Source organism: Natator depressus, chromosome 18, assembly GCF_965152275.1.
Source record: "Natator depressus isolate rNatDep1 chromosome 18, rNatDep2.hap1, whole genome shotgun sequence".
Taxonomy (NCBI): domain Eukaryota; kingdom Metazoa; phylum Chordata; order Testudines; family Cheloniidae; genus Natator; species Natator depressus.
In genome coordinates this window covers 17,342,100-17,361,149 of record NC_134251.1, presented here as the reverse complement: position 1 = coordinate 17,361,149, position 19,050 = coordinate 17,342,100, and the positions used below count along the sequence as shown (strand labels likewise).

Genomic DNA, 19,050 nt, shown 5'->3' with positions numbered 1-19,050 from the left:
TTGGATGAGGCTGACCCCAAATGCAAAGTAGCTTAACCTTAGTGTTGGTCTCCAGAAGTGAATTCTCTTGCTAATAGTGTACTATACAAGCAGAAAAAACACATTTAAAAATTGTGTGTCAACATTTTAAAATAAGTCAAGATTGTTACAAAACTAGCTTTTTAATCTCAGGTTACTGCACTTCAGTTTGCCTTCCTGCTTTATACTTAGTAAAATCCCCTATTATCCTGACACAGCAGGCTTAAAGATCTACTTTATCTGCATTTGACACCCTTGTAGTGAAGACAGTGATGTTTTAAACATGCAAACAGCTCTAAGGGAAGGTGGATGTCAATATCATCGATGTGGAGGTGGGCCACTAGTTAGTCTTATATGGTGCTGGCGGTACATAGTCTTAAAAAACCCCTCAAAACTTCTTTGTACAAACAGTTAATATCCTCTAAACTGGGAGTTCTGGGGGAAAATTGAAATACTTCGCAACTGTAAATCCTTTTATTTTCCTCAGTGCTACTTCTGGTGATTTTGAGGTCTTACCTCTTCCTCTTCTTGTAATTCCCAATATTTTGTTTTCACTTAAGACCAATAGTAACAGCCTTGTTTAAGTACTGATAACAAGCTTTTCTTACTACTTCAGTCGTTACTATTAGCAGTGCTTTGGAACTGAAGGCATGAGGCACATAATGCTAATGTTGAAAACAATGTTTTAACTTTTCACATGCAGATTTTAGTGGGTGCTTACATATTTGTGAACATTATTTTTATTCTTGTGTAAGTGTGACAAGGCTTTCTTTTAAATCTAAATTATATCATTAGAATTGGCTATGTGCCAATGAAAAAGTTCATGCGTTTTGAGGGTCGCCTGAAATTTTTTGTTAAAGATTAATTTCTCTCAAGTTCTTTTGACCCATTGTGTTAGTCTTTAAATTTATTACATCAGGATTTTAAAAATTAAGGCCTTGATTCTTAGACTTCATTGGGAATTGTGAGGGAATCAGCCCCTCTGAAAATCAATCCCTGGTTTTTCTTTTGCCTTTCGAGTAACTTGAGGCAATGCAGTATGGGTTGGGAATTTTGACTGAAAGCCAGAATCCCCTCCTGCCTTGTTATCCTGCCTCTGACAATGTCTCTTCTTGTGGCCTGGGCAAGTGGCTCAAGCTGTTTGCTCCAGCTATTCTATCTGTAAAATAGGGTTAACCACCACTTACCTCACAGAGGTGTTGAGTATTAATTTTATGCAGTATCTTGAAGATGTAATTAATATTCAGTATCTTTTTATAGGTAGTGCTTAATTCTTGTAATGACTTCTATTTAACACGAGAAGCTGCTTTCTCATGTAGTAAATTGATAAAATAGAAGCACCCAATCAAGAACAAGTGATATTGGAAGGCTGGAGGTAGAGGGATACAATCAAACACAGTGCTTGTACATACACTTGTAATTGTCAACTACCCCATCTGTCCCTCAAACCATCATTCATTAATTAGGGATTTTTAAGCATTGTGACAGAGGTGAATCTTGAAAGATTTGCCAAAGAGGGTAATGGACTTACAGATCAGTTCAGGGAGGGCATTCTGTGCACATGAAAGCCATAGGGATGTTTGTGTGAGAAACTGACAAATGAGCTGGCAAAGGCTAATGCCATTGGAGCACAGAAGGGAACACATCAGATAGTGTCTCCTCTATGTGAAGTTAAGATTACATTTGATTGATAAAATGTAATTTTTAATATTCTTAAAAATTGCTTCAGAAGTGCTGTAAATGACAGAAATTAAAGTTATAGCCAGCCTTATTGATCTGCAGATATAGTAGAACCTCCAAGTTACAGACTGACCAGTCAACCACACACCTCATTTGGAACTGGAAGTATGCAATCAGGCAGCACCAGATATAACAAAAAATTATATAGTTCGATACTGCTAAACTACTAACAAAAATAAAGGGAAAGTAGCATTTTCATTCTGCATAGTAAAGTTGCAAAACTGTATTAAGTCAATGTTCAGTTGTAAACTTTTGAAAGAACAACCATAATATTTTGTTTGGAGTTACGAACAACCTCCATTCCCGAGGTGTTCGTAACTCTGAGGTTCTACTGTAGTACTCTGCACGGCCACGAGATTTGATCCCAGTCTCGTCCCTTGCTGACCGGGAGATGGCTTCAGAGGGGATAGGCTCTTAGTTCTTCTGTGTGGTGGAGAAGAACTTACGTTTTTAGCATTGTCTTATCCTTCACTTTAACATGTTCCACTGACTGCTTGTGAAGGCAAGTTCTGCCTAATCTTTGACTATAGGATGGTGTCATATCAGAGCTTTGACGGTGAAGCTCTCTTCAAGCAGAAACTCCTGCGTCCTTTTCATAGACACGTGGAGGACACATCCGTCTAGATCACTGTTTCCCAGACTTTGAAAACTGTCAGATTTTTACCAAATCCTCTGCATAATGCCATCATGTGGTATTAAAGGCCCGTTACCCATCTTAATGTATACATCTTCCTGCCCTCCTCCTCCTTCCCCAACATGGCTAGTACCTAGTATCTCCTTTCCAATTTTGTGAAACACTGGTGTAGGTTTCCATAATATGATTCTTCCTCTCTTTTCTTACACATTTTTATAAGCAGTGAAATACTTTAACTGTTGTGGGCATCTAAGTTAGCACCCACTGAAATAATGGGCTCGTTGACACCTCAAACTGTTACTTGAGGCTTTCTGCAAACTCAGGATGAGATTTCTGCATTGGTTTCGCTCCATGTTTTGAAGGTTTTCTCTGCAACCCTAATAGCTTGACTTCACTTTCTTTCTTTTGAAAAAGTGAGACTGGAGAACAGTTGAGAGAACTGCCTGTGCCTCCATGACACTAGTCTTTCACACATACATCCTACAATAGATGAAGAGACAAATAGTGACTTATATGGTTTTTGAGATTGTGTTCATCTCAGGTGTGGATGAATCTTCTCTAAAGCATTATCAGAGTACTTGTTACTCCTGAGGGCATTCTGCACCAAAAAAATTAAAAGTTCTGCACACAATATTTTAAATCTCTGCAAAATTCTGCAAGTTTTATTGGTCAATAAATAAATGCAGAGGCTCCAGCATGGCAGTGGGGAGCACAGGCCACTGGCTGTAAGAAGGTGGGAGATTACCCTGCAGCCTCCCCACCCCTGGGACACAGACTCAGTGGTGAGGCTGCACCTGACCCTGACACAGCACAAGGCCTGGGCCTGCCTCAGAAACACCCTGGGGCCCTGCCCCTCTGCACCAGGTACACCAGTGTGGGGCAGGCAGGATCCAATTGTGGAGGGGCTCCAGGTGTGGGGTGAGAGGATTCTGTGTGGGACAGTTTGGGTGCAGGCAGCTCAGTGCAGGGGTGGTGTGTGTGTGTGTGTGTGAGAGAAGAGAGTTGTGGGGGGGAACTGGATGCACTGAAGCGGGGGGGGGAGGGGGAGGTTCCAAGTGCAGGGACAATGGGGCTCAGCAGGGGGGGTCTGGGTGCTGGGGGAGTGGGACTCGGTGGGGTGGGGGGTCTGGGTGCAACTAGTTGGGGGTCAGTGGCATGGGGGCTCAGGGTAGTGCAGGAGGCTGGGGCTCATCAGGGTGGGAGTTTGAGTGCAGGGAACTCGGTGCGGGGTGGTCTGGGTGCAGGGGTGGGGGTCTGACTGTGCAGGGGGCTCCAGATGCAGGAGTTCAGGTTCAGTGGAGTGGGGTTTGGGTATGGAGGGCCAGGGGTTGTACGGGGTGAGGCTTGGTGGGGTTGTTTGGGATGTCCAGGTGGATGGGGGAGCAGCTCCCCATACAGTGACCCTCCTCGCCCTGCAGCTGAGGAGCGATGCAGGCAGAAAGCAAAGGAGGATGCTGAGCTTCCTGCAGCTGGGGGAGGTTTCTGAGGGAGGGTCTGACACAGCCCCAGCCACTCGTTGCAGGGGAAGAGGAAGTCCCGTCGTCTCCTGCCTCCAGCCCAGCCCGGACTAGCAGCTGATCCTGGCTCAGGGTAGGAGCCGCTGGCTGGGGTGTCCCCAGCCCTGCAGTGATTTACCTCTCCTCTGGGTGCCTGAAGCAATGTACCCGCGCAGCTAGTGAGTGGTGCGTGACTGCTCTTGCAGTGTCCCTTTGCTTCCCTGATAGTCATTTTTCTGCGAGGAAGCAAAGAAATCTGTGGGGGACATGAACTCTGTGCATGCGCAGTGACGCAGAATTCTTCCAGGAGTAACTTGTTGTAGTCCAGTCTTAGGAGGCCCTGAGAAATAAGTGAGACTTCTTTCAGTTTGGATCAGAACTCCTTAAAGGAATGTTCTCAAGTTGATTTTTTGTAATGGCTGATTGTCAGAGGAATACACCTTAATATGTTCTGAAACTATTGAAAGACTAAAATATTATGGCTCTTCTCCTTTTGTTTAGAACATCTCTTGTGTGGATCTTATAGCTTCATCAGCAAATTTACTCAGTCTGACTCCTGCTCTCCTACCCTTTCTCTTTGTATATAGCTACAACTTGCTTCCTGTTCCATATCACCTCTATTATTGTTGATATTGGTAAATGCCCTCTTGTGGGGAGTGTGAAAAGGCATGTGCTATCAACAAAAGTGGAACTCAACTGATCACCCAAAAAGTGCTATCACATGCACAAAATTAAAGAAAAATATTTTTTTCATTTTCTGATAGTAATCTTAGGGGTAACTCAGAACAGTAGGGGTACAATTTTCCGAAGGAGATGTGACGTAGAACGTTGGTGTCCCTTTAGGAACAGGCTAAATTTTTGATGAACTGAGAAGGTTGTTGCAAGAAATATCAATGTTAAGGCAACTGCTGAAGAAAACTCAGAATTCTGTTTAAACTGTGGCACTTGTGTGACTTCATTGCATGCAGACTCTACCATTGTGAAAGTGTACAAGCTACCATTGGTGTTACTAATAGGATTTATAGCATATGATAGATTAGAATGGCATCTGCTAGTCTGTCCGGTGGGCATAATGTCGGCCCCTGAGTGTGACTTCTTGTATGTTTCAAAAAGTACAACAGCCACCTAGGACTTCACCAATGTTCAATAGCCCCTAAAAATAGCTCTTCTTAGGAGATGAGATTAGTTTTGTCAGCACCATGTCTTATAACAATTTTAAGAGGTGAACAGTCATATGGCAGGCATTAATGATTAACCTTTATACATTGATATGATTAGCACCATCAATAATACAGTCTAGCTGGATTATTTTACTTCTCATGCATCATCACCAGTAATAGAGAGAACTGCAAGCAAAATGATGCTGTCAGTGCTTTCTGTATTTCTACTGAAGTTTTGAAATTGGGAATCATTCACCTTGCACAATTTTTTTTTTCTTTACTGGTTGTGATGTGTAGAAGGGAAAGAACCCAGTTTGACTCTCAAAGTCTGGGTTGAGTTCACAAGTCTGGTTGTTTAAAAAAAGAGTAACTTAATTTTTTTGTAAAATGAGGAAAAATTGCAATCGAATAAGTGAGGTGCAGTAAACTTTGCCCCACTGTCACTTCCCCCCCTTTCTAGAGTATAACCACACACTAAGCCTCTGAAGAGGCTATTGCAGCCTATGCCAAGTAGATTAAAGAATGATGTATTTTAAAAGAGCTGCTAGACTTTTTCACAACTGAAAACTTAAGGTAAATGTCAGTCTGTATATTAGATTGAGCTAAGTATAGTGCACTTTAAATTATTTAGACTTTGTAAATTAAAATTATAGTGCTAGTATGATTGGACTTAAACAATACATCACTCCTTTCATTAGTGTGTTACTGTTCATTACGATGAGTGAGCTTCATCTTCAGGGCAGAAACATTGTACTGGGGCACTCTTTATTGAGCTTATTTCCCTATTCACAATAACTATTTTGTGTTCGTATTGGTGTTTATAAAGTTTTAAATGGCTACAAATTACAGTACGGAGCTGGAGATTTTAATGCTCAAACACTACTACTGCAGCTGTATAGATAACTTGCCTGTTGCTTATTTTGCAAAAAACACACGAAAGTAACTTCCCTTTCCTCTGTAAGAGAAATGGCAAGAATCCATTACGCCATAGGTGGTGATTCTTCAGAAGTCTCCAATACCTAAATATATTGCTTGCACATTTTTTTCCTTTTAGTGTTTAAAAAATGCAACTTTGAGGTGCAGCAGGAGTATTGAAATAGTTTCTTATGATAAGAGGTAAAAGCCTCCATATGTTACATTAATAAGTTACCAATATGGTGTGTTATCTAGCTTCTGAATGTGGGAAAAGGGGTGATGAAGTAACTATGTATGTGGTGCAAGTAACTGAACAAATTAAATGAGGGACGTGGGTCATTTGAAGTTGCAAGGAATAATAAACTACCTTGTCAAGTGTGTATTTTAATGTCTCTTACAAAAAAAAGAATTAACTACAAGATATATTTTTGTCAACAAGATTAAGGGGATTTAGTCTCGCAGCAGAAAGACTCAATTAAGCAGTTCAGCTTATGGAAGGAGATTTTGAATGAGTTCAGTGAAGGTGTGATGAAGTGATGTGTGTTGTTCTCGAGGACACAGTAGCACATTGAAGGGAAAGGGAGGTAAGTGTGAGATTGATGGATAATATCTGTTTACCCCCCAAGGTGGTGGTAATTTTGAAAACAAAATGTATGTATATGGCTTTTTGTATGACAACAGTATTATTGATTCAGGCGCAAAATTTTTCAGAACCATAGAAACTGAAGTACAGTAATGTCTTCCCATTCAAGCTGACAGCTTCGACATAGCAGCGTAGCCGGTTCAATGCTTTTTAAAGCTTTTTTGCATGGCAGTTTGTATTGTATTGGTCCATGTATGGGGAGCAAGGATAACTAATTTCCACACAATGCCCCTTCCAGTTTAATAACCTCAAATTTTGGGGTTAATTAGCTTTAAAGAGAAGGTGAATTTATTTTTGGAGCCTCAAAAAGCTCTGCTGACTTGTTTCTGTATAGAGCCACAAAAATATTTTGTGATGTTTGATTCAAATTAGCACAAAAGGTATATTTTCCCCCCCCCCACCCCCTTCCCCTGAAGTTTGATATTAGCATAAAATTTACTTTGTGAGACTTGGTAAGAAGGGAATGGAAAAGTCACAAAGATGGTTGGCTGGCTGAATCGCCCATAAATCTTAAACCATCTGTTTTGAAGAACCTCTGTATTCTGATGCCCATGGCTGGGTTAGGCTTTTCATTTCCTGAGTGTTAGCCAGGGAGTTCTCAGTCACTTTGGCAGAAGTTAAACTTCCTGTTAATATTTAAACCAAAAAAGGGCCTGCAGAGGAAATGGGAAATCTGGGTTAAATGGTTTCTGGTGGCATTGTGCTAGAAATCAAGTTTGGGATTTGGGGTTGTTTGTAATGTATACTGGCTGATTTTTAACTCTGAATGAAGGAATGCGTTGAACTCACTGTTGTGATGTAATCTTGTTAATACAATATATTGTGATGTAAAACAGGCAAGCATCCACATTTTTTATACTTTTTAGCTGTGGAGTGCCATGAAATCAAGTATAGTATTTGCTTAATTGAAGCAATATGTCTAGAGGCATGTGAGTAAAAAATCCGGACTCTTTGGTACTGTCTCGACTATGCAACTCACTTGCTAAATATCATTGGCAAGTTGCTTAAATGCCTTGTCTCCGTTTATCTGTCTGTAAAATGGGGGCAATAACCTCTCTACACTCATAGAAGGTAGCTTATTGTTTGTACAGCACTCTGGGACCTTTGGATGAAAGGTGAAGTGTTCATTAGTACTCTAGATCCTATATTGAGGAAACAACATGCTGAGGTTTTCACTAAGCTCACAAAGTGCTTAAGTAAGGCACTTTTGAGCTTAGAGGTACTGTAGATAAGGAAGGTTGAATTCTACGGGAGTACCTGTCTGAACTGCACAGTGAAAAGTGTACTGAAGGGAGATGTGACTCTGAGGCAGAGGCTCCTGTAGAGACCTTGACTCAATGCCTGTGAACCTCGAAAAAGTATGAAGAGATTTGGAAAGCTGCTGTACTCTTTCACAGGATACATAGGAGGTACCCCTGTTTAAATGCACCTTTTGGAATGCAGGAGGAGAGGCAGGCAGAGAAAGAAGTAAGGAGGAGTGAAGTTCGGAGTGTCTTCAATATGAAGACAAGAGAAGATTGACCTAGAGAAAAGCTAGAAATGGAGCCCAGCTCTTAATTATAGTAGAACCAAGTCTTATCTATTAGGCACGCTGTGTATCAAAGATTTGACCTTCTATACACTTTGTATTTTTGTCGTTACTATTTACATGTATATATTATATTGAATGGTGAAAGGGTCTGTTTCCTCTTTTCCACATGACCTACATAACCGCTTCAACGAAGATTGCCACAAATAGAATATTTTTTAAAATAGCTAAGATTACGGATGGTGACCAACCACTCACTCCAACCCTTAAAGGTCAGGAAATGTGAAGTTTAGGTTTCCTTACAACCCTTAACTCCCCATCTCCCATCATTCACCACTTTTACTGTCAGATTCCCCCTCCTGTAAAGAAGTCACATCTCTAATCATTAACAGGAAAACAATGTACACACCGCATTCCTCATGATCACAAAAAACGTTAACTCATATTCAGCAACATTAACACATCTTTAAACACCCATATGCTGGTAAGTTAATGTACGATGTTATGGTTTCTTGTTAGAAAATATAAGGTTACAATCAAGGTTTCACAGCACAGAGAGAATCCATTAGGAGTGTGGTGTTGTGTAGTATAGCTATATGTGTTGGAGGTTTGTGGGACCTATAGAAGGGTGGGCAGCTTCGGTCAGTGAAAGTGGTGAATGTGGGAATTAAAGTATGTTAGAGGAGATTCCATCACTGGACTCTTCTTATCTTAACTTTTTTAATGAAGGCTTTTCTTTGTGGAAAGAAATGTGTGTACATTAACATCTGTAGACTTGTCCACTAAACTAACTATTTAACATATTGGGCTATACTCACTTCATGCTACTACATTTATATATTTAATGGCTATGTGGCACTTCATAGTAATGTCCCACTTCAGCTGGTTTACACATCTGCAGTAGTATCCTTCATTGCACACCTCATTAAGCAACATCTGGTATATCTTTAAAAACTGCTGAATGTATTCAGATGATCCAGAATGATACTACCAGGCTCAGTCACTGTAAGGTGAACTTCCTCAACAATATTCTGATTTTAGGATCAATTTTATCTCCTTTCAAGACTTTTTAAGGACTTTTTAAAAAAACAATAACACTATATTTCAATAAGTAGGTGAAGAATATAATTCCATTGTTTATAATCTTATAATTTCTGGCATGAGTAGAAGATTGGAACCATGTTACACCATGCGCTGTAGCAGGACAGATATGTAGCTAGTCCTTTGTCTGCTGCTACATTAGTCCATACTAGACTTTTTAAAGATAAAGCTGCAGATGGCATCAGCAGGGCCTAGTGACTGGAGTAGAAGACTGGAAGCCAGAAGACCTGGGTTCTATTCTTGATTCTGTCATTACACTACTGTGACCTTGAGCAGATTGTTTAACCTGTGGACCTTAGTTCCCCCACCCGTAAAATGAGGACACCACCACTTCACAGAGGTGAGGAGTTAGTTGTCCGAAAGGTATAATACCAGAGACTATTATTTCTGCTTGATGGTAGATATTTCTGTATTCTTGACCAGCTAAAATAGAGCTAAACAATAACTTAAAATTGTTGTAATTACAGTCTAACTGATCTGTGGTGAAGCTGAAATGTGACAAATTTGACACCCTGTATGCTAAAGAACACTGTTTAGTCAAGTGCCTGTATTGCTCTGAAGTGATTTTCATTGTCAAAATTGCAGTACAAACAACTCCAAGCAAGAGAGCTGAGCTGCAGAGACAAGATGAGCATTGACTGCTCCGTTCTCAAGACTGGTGTGTGGTTCAGCAGATGAGTCCCTAGTACTGAACTCAGAGTGGAGAATATTCTGAAGTGAAAGAATATTCCAAAGAAGACAGAATGGTGAATATGGGTCAGAAGGATAGTGGACAGCATAAGGCTCTCAGCAGGTTTAGTCTTAACTGGATTTGAATGGGGTACTAAGCTAAACCAACAGTTTTACAAGGGCTTAACTATGACCCTGGAATCTGAAGGGAGAAAGAGACCTAGTTCCACATTAACACAGCGTCTGGGCTCTGGAACAGTCTGACTGGAGATTTTTTTGGTAGGAGCTGACTCAAGTTTCTATTCTAAGTATATTTTGGAGTGCTGAAGAGAACAGTATATTTGTAAAAAGAAAAGGAGTACTTATGGCACCTTAGAGACTAACCAATTTATTTGAGCATAAGCTTTCATAAGCTTACAGCTCACTTCATTGGAATGCTGTAGCTCACAAAAGCTTATGCTCAGATAAATTGGTTAGTCTCTAAGGTGCCACAAGTACTCATTTTCTTTTTGCGAATACAGACTAACATGGCTGCTACTCTGAAACCAGTATATTTGTAAGTAATGGTGTCAGAAGTTTTGGACATTTGATATTTGTCTTGATAGATTCTGGGAGCTGTTTAAAGTTCTGAGGTACTTTAAAGTACTTTTTACTACGACAGAAAGCTGTAAGAAAGCAACAGAATGACCCTATTTAGAGAGCATTAGCACTTTACTTTCACGTCATCTATTTTCCACTTCTTTACTGGTGGATTAGAATCTCTTTGCTTGTTGAGTTGCCTTTACTATACCATCTCATCGCTGATTAGCAGGGGACTTTGCAATTATCTTTATCTTTCCTCCTGGGTAGGGCTACCTGTGAGGTGGGTGTTTTTTAAAAGGCGGATTAAATCCCAGTAGAATAATATCTGAAGCTGCTAGCGCAGCATTTGTGTTCTTTAGTGGTGATGGATCCGTTCTAGTTACCTAATTACTTTTTCGAAAATAAATACCAGTTCTGTTCTTTAGATTTTCATACATGCTATAGATAGCCCTTAAAGGGAGAAACAAATATGACAGCAGTTTATTAGCTCAAATTTAACAGCCTTGCTAAATGAAAAATTTGCTATAACCTATATCTATCTAAAAAACTAAACGCTGTTCTTAAAATAAGTCTTTTAACAAGTGCTCTAATTTAAGAATTTAGCCAGCAATAATGTCATGTTTATAAATTGGTTTGGATGTTTATGCTATTGAAGTATTTTAAAAAGGTTAATTTAGTGACTTAATCTGCCTATAAAATTGAGCTAATGTTCCACTCTTATGTTAGCTCTAAAATTCTGACACAGCCATATACCTTGTTCCTCCCAGCTAAATGTAAATTTCATTAGAATTGCTACTGTACCTCTGCAATTTTACATTAGTGCCTAGTACTACCACATTAAAAGAAACTCAGTTTGGGGGTAACTATGAATTTTTAGGCCAGAACGCTAAAGGAAAATGATAGTTTTGTTTAGGAAAATATTTCTATTAAAGGCTAAGTATTGTAAACTTAGCAGAAGATATTTAAATAGTTTGAGTAACATCTTGGAACGAAATTGCCTTTGTGGGAAGTTCATGGTGGTTCAGGGATGGTGTTTTAGCTCTGTCTGTTCTAGATTGTTTACAGACAATCTCCTACTAGGATGCAGCAGCCAGAGGCATGTATGCTAGCCAATAACTCAGGATCTACACTAGGAAAACCAGCTATTGCATAAAATGGCTGTCAGCAACAGGTTCTCCAACTCATTAAACTGTGTAATTGATACTGTAGACAGAATGAAACTGTTTTAACACTGTTATAGAAAGTGTAAATGAGATCTTAGGTCATTATCCTAGTAGACGACCATTCATTGCTGTTCTAAAAAAAATTGCCAGAATTTCTTTTGGAGAAGAGGGCTTTGTGTTTTCTGAACATTACTACAATTTCTATACACTGATTTTAATAGTATAAGAAGTTATATCTGTTGCTGTTTTCAAAGTTCAGGAATGTGAAGGTTTGATTTGCTGAAAAAGAGGTAATGATGGCCACAAGGGTAGCAATTAAAAGCAAGACAGTGTCCATTGATAATACATACATAAAATATGCATAATCTATTATGGCCATACAGTGGAGGAATAGAGGAATCAAATGTATATGACTGGCAAACAATGAACAGCAGCAGCATGGATAATACTAAATATGGAAGATCAAGGTAGCTTCTAAAATACCTCATTTGCTTTCCACACATTTGCTTTATTTTCTTTTGACAGTTTTAATTATGCCTGAAGTAACTTAGTTGAACTCCTAAAGCAGGTATAAGTCGTCATATCCACAGATTTTTGGGTGAATTTTTGTATGAAACAGTGTCTAGAATACATTTCAAAAACCGAGAAATGGTGTTACCTAGCTATTTGTATTAAGTTGAACTTGTTTTGTTTAGTCCTCTGTAGTGGCTAGCCCCACCCCCATTATGTACTACATGAAAAGCCTTACAGTGGGGCTCTGTGACAAGCGTGAGAACAAATGTAATTGTATAAAACGAAACATTTCAATATTTCATCTAATTTCTGTAAGTTCATATTTGCTTTTCAGTTACATCACAGGATAAACAGAAAGTATATTCACAGTAGAAATTGCACATAACATTACAAATATCTATTCCAGTACGACTTGACTACCTAGCAAGAGAAAACTAAATGAGGTTCCCCAACAGGTACTTCAGGGCTTCTCACCCAAATATACTGTCCCTTTGGTTTCTTTTGCCTCATAGGGACCTGAACAATCCCTGTTTACTCAGCTATCCAGACCGTATTCCTCACAATCACCAAATTTCAGGAAACTTCATTGTATTATCGTATTCCTGGCTTCTCAGTTTGTTACTCCAGTCTATAAATATTAAAGAGACATCTTCATCTTTTCTTTGATTAAAAACAAATCTTCCACTGATTTTTTTACACAGAATTTTACCCCAAGGGAAAAAGGGTTTATCACAATTAGTGTTTGTAAAAAATCAGCGTTTTGCTCATGCAGTATTACAGCTTGTGCAAAATGCAATCAAGAAGATATTTTATGGTAGGAAAAATGCAATAGGACCTGAGGGAAAGGAGAGGAAACATTCCTACACATATTTTATTAGTCATGGGCATAAAGAATGAAACAGTAGATATGAAGGGTTGTGACTATACCTTGTTCTGAATAGATTTGAGAAAAATGGCCTTGGACCCACTGAAGCTGACTTTACCCATCGTTAAAAAAATCTGGGTTGAGTTCTAGCTATATTGAAAGGACATTCTGCTCTACTAATTTATCAAACTTTGATTTTTGTTTTATTTTTGTAATAAATCCTTGTGTGTCTGTATTTCAGATTTCTGATTGTCTCAGAGGTGGCAGTGAAGCCCACCATTAGCACAGGAAGATGAGTGAACTTGACCAGTTACGCCAGGAGGCTGAGCAACTGAAAAACCAAATCAGAGTATGTATTAAATCAAATCAATGTGTGTATTTAGGTTAATGCAAGTGATATTTATGCCAGTTGTGTCCTTTTAGGAACAGGATGGGAGATGGACAAAAATGATGTGAAAGTTTCAGCCTAACAAGCAAAATATATTTCAAAAGTTAATGTATGGGATACCTTATAATCGTAAGCACAGGTAACTCCATAGAAAGTTGCTTTTAGCCATTCCAGTTTCTAGTGAGCTCTATGATTGAGTCACACAGAATAATATAAGAGTGTATAGATTATATTTAAAAGCATTTCTGTATCTTAACCTGTCCTTAAGGCCAGTATACATTTCTCTTGAAACTTTAAGCTGTCCAGATCTCTAATGCATCAGGTTTGAGTATCTGATATTTTTATGAAGTCTTCAGATTGATTTGTAAAACACTTTTAGATAGATAATACCTTGGTTTAGTATTTTGGACCAGTAGCGTCTAGTACTAAACAAATTATAATTCATCACTTGCCATGAAGTTTAGCATGAATAAACTTCCTCACAACCCTCTCAGAAAGTAGTTTAAAAAGACTGGCTGAAGTACAACATTATATTTTATTTACTGTCTAGATTTTATTTCCTGCTTATGCTCAAAGGTATACACAAGCAGTAAAACTAGGTCATCTTGTTTCATTGATGTTAAGTTATAGATCACAGCAAATATACTCTGGTTCTTTCTCACTTGCTGGCACATCTACTCACCATGTATATGCTGAGTGAAATAAAAGAGAAGTGTTTTAATATTTCCAAAAGAGGATTATTGTCAAATGGACATTTTGTAGGTTTCTTTCAAAAGGATTTTATGAAACTTAACATGAACAAAATTATTCCCAAAGTCTTTTAATTCTTTGGAAACACTAGCCCTTTTGAAGCAGAAAGAGAAACTGACTATATAAATTGAGTGAAATTGATCAGTTTAATTTCAGTTTGTGTAGAGTGACAAGTCAAAAAAATAAATAGCTTACATTAACTAGATTTTGTATTCTTTGAGGTTTTTTTAAAATATTCCAAAGTAGTTGTTGTGATCCAGTGGGCACTGGATTATTGCTCAAAATACATTCTGTCTTTCCAGCTCAGAAGTAAAGTGAGGCACAATAGCCAAGTTATAGTACTTACACTGGCAAGACTTAATAGGTTTAGTGCGGGGAGAGAACATCACTTCTGCTTCCTGCACGTTGTGCTTGTCAGCAACTGTTGTCATCATGGCAATGTGTGTCTTAAAAACTTTGACAGCCCCCAATTTTTTTTAGGCCCCAAAATAATGGCTCTAATACCACACAGGATTCAGATCCAAGCCAACAAAAGTAATGAAAATGTCTGGACCCCCATTCTACCTCATTCAAGTAAAATGTAGGTTACTTGACACTGGTGATGTACAGTTTTTCTCCAGACAGGCTCTCTGGTTGTGTTTCCTTTTGACCCTCACCACCCCATTTGTTCCATCCAAGCCACACTAATTTGCACTGCATCCTCCTACTTGAATCTCCTGCACCTGGATCGCTTTTTCCTGACCCAGTGTGCTAGGGTCTTCACCCTCTCTGAGACCTCTTATGGAAGCACTTTGTGGAGATTTATATTCTAGTCGTCTTTTTGTTCAGTGTGCATAGAAAAGTAGTACTAACAGGACACATGCTGAAGTTTTCCTCTCACTTGCTTTTTATTGCATTCCATCCCAACCCCTCCCCCTTCTGTCTATATTGTCCTTGTTAGATTGTAAACTCTCGGAAGGAATCATATTCCGTGCTGCTTAAACGCCTATGTAACTGAGTTCATAATACTGCTATTGCTATGTGTAACTTGCTGCTATTGTATGGCGCTGTGATTTGTTTGTAAACCGAGTAAGTTCTTTAAAAAGTGTGAAAAGATGACTTTTTCATCACTTATACAGTAAAAAGAAACCCCAAACTTCAAGTGATTTTAATCTAATTTGAAATGTTATTGGGTTGGCGATTTGTACACCAGTCTTCATGTCTGTGCTATTTGGGATAGCAGGGCTGCTAAATCAGAAAACTGGCATTCATGTGAAAGTATACAGACACAAGAACAACTTGACTTCACTGCCAAACACTGGTTTTAAGTGAGCTGATACGGTCACTTTTTCTTTCACATTGTAAACGCCTTCCTTTCAACCCCACACCTCTTTTTAACTTAAAATGAGGGAGCAGCAAAAGGCAAGTGTCCCAGAGTTGAGAGGGAGAGGATGTGAGTAATTGTAATTCCTGACCTTAATTTCAAGAGTTCACACCAATAAATATCAATGTACACTGAAATTAGATGCCATCAGTACTGTACAGTAAACAGCATGGTTGGACCTCACCAATGTAATTCTGCAGTTAAATTTTTTTAAAGCCACCAAAATAAGAGTAGGATTACATTGTTCTTAGATGTAGCACATTTTACTAAGAGTTTAAACAGTATGTCAGCTACTGCAGGGGGATTTCAGGGTTACTTTATTAAAACGATGCTAGAAAACTGAAGAGGAGGCTAGGGTATCTTTCTTGACTAGAATAGAATTCACCCTCTTTAAATGCTGCTAATTATCCCATCAGAGTCAGTATATTCCCAGGGCTCATAAAAGTATTTCTGAAGAGCAAATGTGCTGCCTTTTAATACACCTGATTTCAACAAGTCTGGGTTTTTGTTTTTGTTGTTTGTTTGTTTTTTGTTTTTTTGTTTTTAAAAGTCCTTGGGTTAGAATACACGTCTCCCTCATGTCAAGATTCTCCCCACCCCTGAACGCTGATGGCATAGTGCAGGATATTTTTCAGGAACAATTTTCTTTCCAGAGAGTACACTTAATGAAAGTGTGTTTGCCAGGTGGTGTTGCCTGCCTTTATAGTTATTTTTAACAAATCATTTTTGTAAATGAGAAGAAATTCCAATCCCTGACCCCATCCTAAGTCACACACAGCTGTTTTTTGAACTGTGCTCAAGACTTACAACAACATAAAGAGGGACAGTTTTGTGGAGCCACCTTGTTAAAAGGGCAACAGTGCATCACTGTAAACTATACAACCTGTATATTGTTAAACTATGCTGTTAAAGAGCACAATTTTTGGAAAGGATTTGGGCTTTACATACAATAGTTTTGGCCAAACAACTTTAGATCATCAAATCAGAGCATCGCTGTTCAAGAGAATAGAAGTCTCTACGCATAATACATAACATAGTCAACAGTTCTTCAATTATTTTGTCAGTGTGAGTCCCAGAGTAGGTACTCATGCATTCAAGATCGGATTTTCTGAATAGCAGTATTGGCAGCCGTGCATATGCCTTTGGCATTCTCATGCTCTTGCACAAGGGCATAAAGGATGGAGTGGCTACGACTCTTTCTCACTTTCCTCTTACTGCCTGTGGCAACGAGACGGAAGCCAGTGAGTGTGTGACACACTATTCTTTTCAGAGATCCTAAGCCAGTTAACTGAAGGATTTTTTTTTTTTTTTTTTTTAAAAGGAAGTCCATCAACAACCCCACCACACCCTGCCGTACAGCAGGGCAAGACGCTTCACACTAGCTTGCCACATTCCATGGTGGAATCAAACCCTCGGGGTTTGAAACCTGTCACAGCAAATGTGTCTTCTGCCAAGGGGAAAGGCACATCCCGGTCAGGTGCTCTGTGTGGAAGTCCTTTTCCTCCAGCACCTGCAAGCTCAGTTCAAGCTACATGAGCTAGAGTGGTTCATGCAGGTTACTGCGGACCCAGAGGTGACAATCATGACCACAGCAAGACCACACAAATCAGTGTTGGCCAGCACTCCCTCGAGCACACATCACACTCTGGGATTGAACAGTGGAAGGAAGGTGGGTGAAGAGGACTCCACTGATGTTGAGGTGGTCAGCAGTGATGCTGCTGACAGCAACTGCTGAAGTCTGCTGCACACAAGACCGTGGCACTGACTACCCCAGGGCTGATGGACTCGGCATCTGTACTGACTGCCTCTATCCTGGTACCTCAGGCATTAAAGTAGGTACCTATGCCTGCTCACAAATGGGACACCAACTCGTGTAGCTGAACCAAGCTTACACGTAGCTCCAAAACCAAAGGGGAGTTCCAGAGAGGGACATGAAACAGATTAATCTAAGGACAAATCCCCCAAGCAGTAGGGCAGAGTGAGAGACCTGGCACCGGTACCTGTGATGGAGGTGAGCAAAGACCTGAGATATGCCTTGGAGGAATCCATAATGTCTCTGGAGACATTCCTGGTATCACAGATATGACCAGCACTGGAACCTGCTCCATAGCACCTCTTGGTGCTGCCTTTTGAAGAGAAGGTATTCTCCTTCTTGCCATTGCTGACTTATTCCTTCTTGCCTAATGGCATCAATGGCTAGGCCACGCTGGAACTGGATGTGAGTGCATAGGAGCAGGAAACGACAGGAAGGCAACAATGACCCCTGCCTCCGCCCAAGGAATCCTCTTCAGGGCAGTGACACCAGTCCCCATGCAGAAAGCCTTTGAGGACCTCCTGTCTCAAATTGCAGAGACCCTGCACATTGGGACTGCGTTCATACAGGAACAGTCTCATGACACATTTAATATGTGAGTGTGACAACACCAGCCAGGATCACCCTCCCAATTAATGAAGAAATCCTGGAATTGGCCAGAGGACTATGGTAAACTCCAGCCACTCTTCCTCTCTCCCCCAAGCAAGTGGAGAAGAGCTATCAGCACCCGCACCCCACCCTGAGGGTTTTGAGCACTTCTGAACCCACCTGAAATAGCTCTTTGAGGAAAATAATTTATGCAGCAATCAGAAAACCTTCTCCTGCCTGAGACCTCAATATAATCCTCCAGAGGCTCATTGAGTCTCCATTGGAACCTCTTGCAGAATTTTCTTTACACCAGCACACTGAAGACTGTGTTTTCCTAGTGACTGTCACGTCAGCCAGAAGAGTGAGTGCACTTCAGGCACTTATAGCCAAACCCTCATATGATATTCCAGAGGGACACGGTGGTGCAAAGACCTCACCTGAAGTTCATTCCTAAAGTGGTCTCAGAATTTCATCTAAACCAGTCAGCCTTCCTGTTGTCTTCCTGAAGCCATGTTCAGCACTGGGAAAAGAGAATTTGCACACGCTAGATGTATCCAGGACTTTGGTTTGTTACATGGATGGGGCAATAGTCTGAACTAGCCTGTCAGTCTAGGCATAGCAGGACATTCTAAAGATCAGGTGATTTAATCACCGAGAATATTAAAATGGAGGACAGTGTATTTCTCCCACCAAACATCAAGGTTCACTCCTCCAGAACACAAGTAACATGCCCTAACTGTTTCATGTACATGCCAATATTGGAAATCTGTAAGGTGGCAACGTGGAGTAACCCACTGACATTTGCCAAACCCAATGCCTTGGATTCAGCTGCTATATCGGATGCTATGTTCAGGAGAGGAATACGTCAATCACTGCTCAACTGGTGCAGCTAAGATGCCTCAAATCCCACCGTCATGAGGGGATGCTGGTTGCAGTTGGATCTACACTACTCAAATGGTTCTTTGAGGTTCTTTGAGATGTTACCAGTAGGGATTTCATGACTCCCCTTCATCCCCATTTTGCAGAGTCCTCATCTACTATGGGCTTCAAATTGAGAGGGAACTGAGGGAATGTCATGGCTGTTCTATCCTTTGTCTTTGGAACTTGCCTGTTCAAAAAAT

At 40.0% G+C, this 19,050-nt stretch overlaps 1 protein-coding gene across 3 annotated transcripts in view; it reads left to right on the top strand.

Annotated features, from left to right (window-relative positions):
* Positions 1-19,050, top strand: part of GNB1 (G protein subunit beta 1) — an 83,913-nt gene that overhangs the window by 35,451 nt on the left and 29,412 nt on the right. For all 3 annotated transcript variants that reach the window (XM_074975501.1, XM_074975499.1, XM_074975500.1), the window contains exon 2: positions 13,269-13,376. In XM_074975501.1, the coding sequence (XP_074831602.1) occupies positions 13,320-13,376 (57 nt within the window). In that variant the 5' untranslated portion in view covers positions 13,269-13,319. The remainder of the gene's footprint in view (positions 1-13,268; positions 13,377-19,050) is intronic.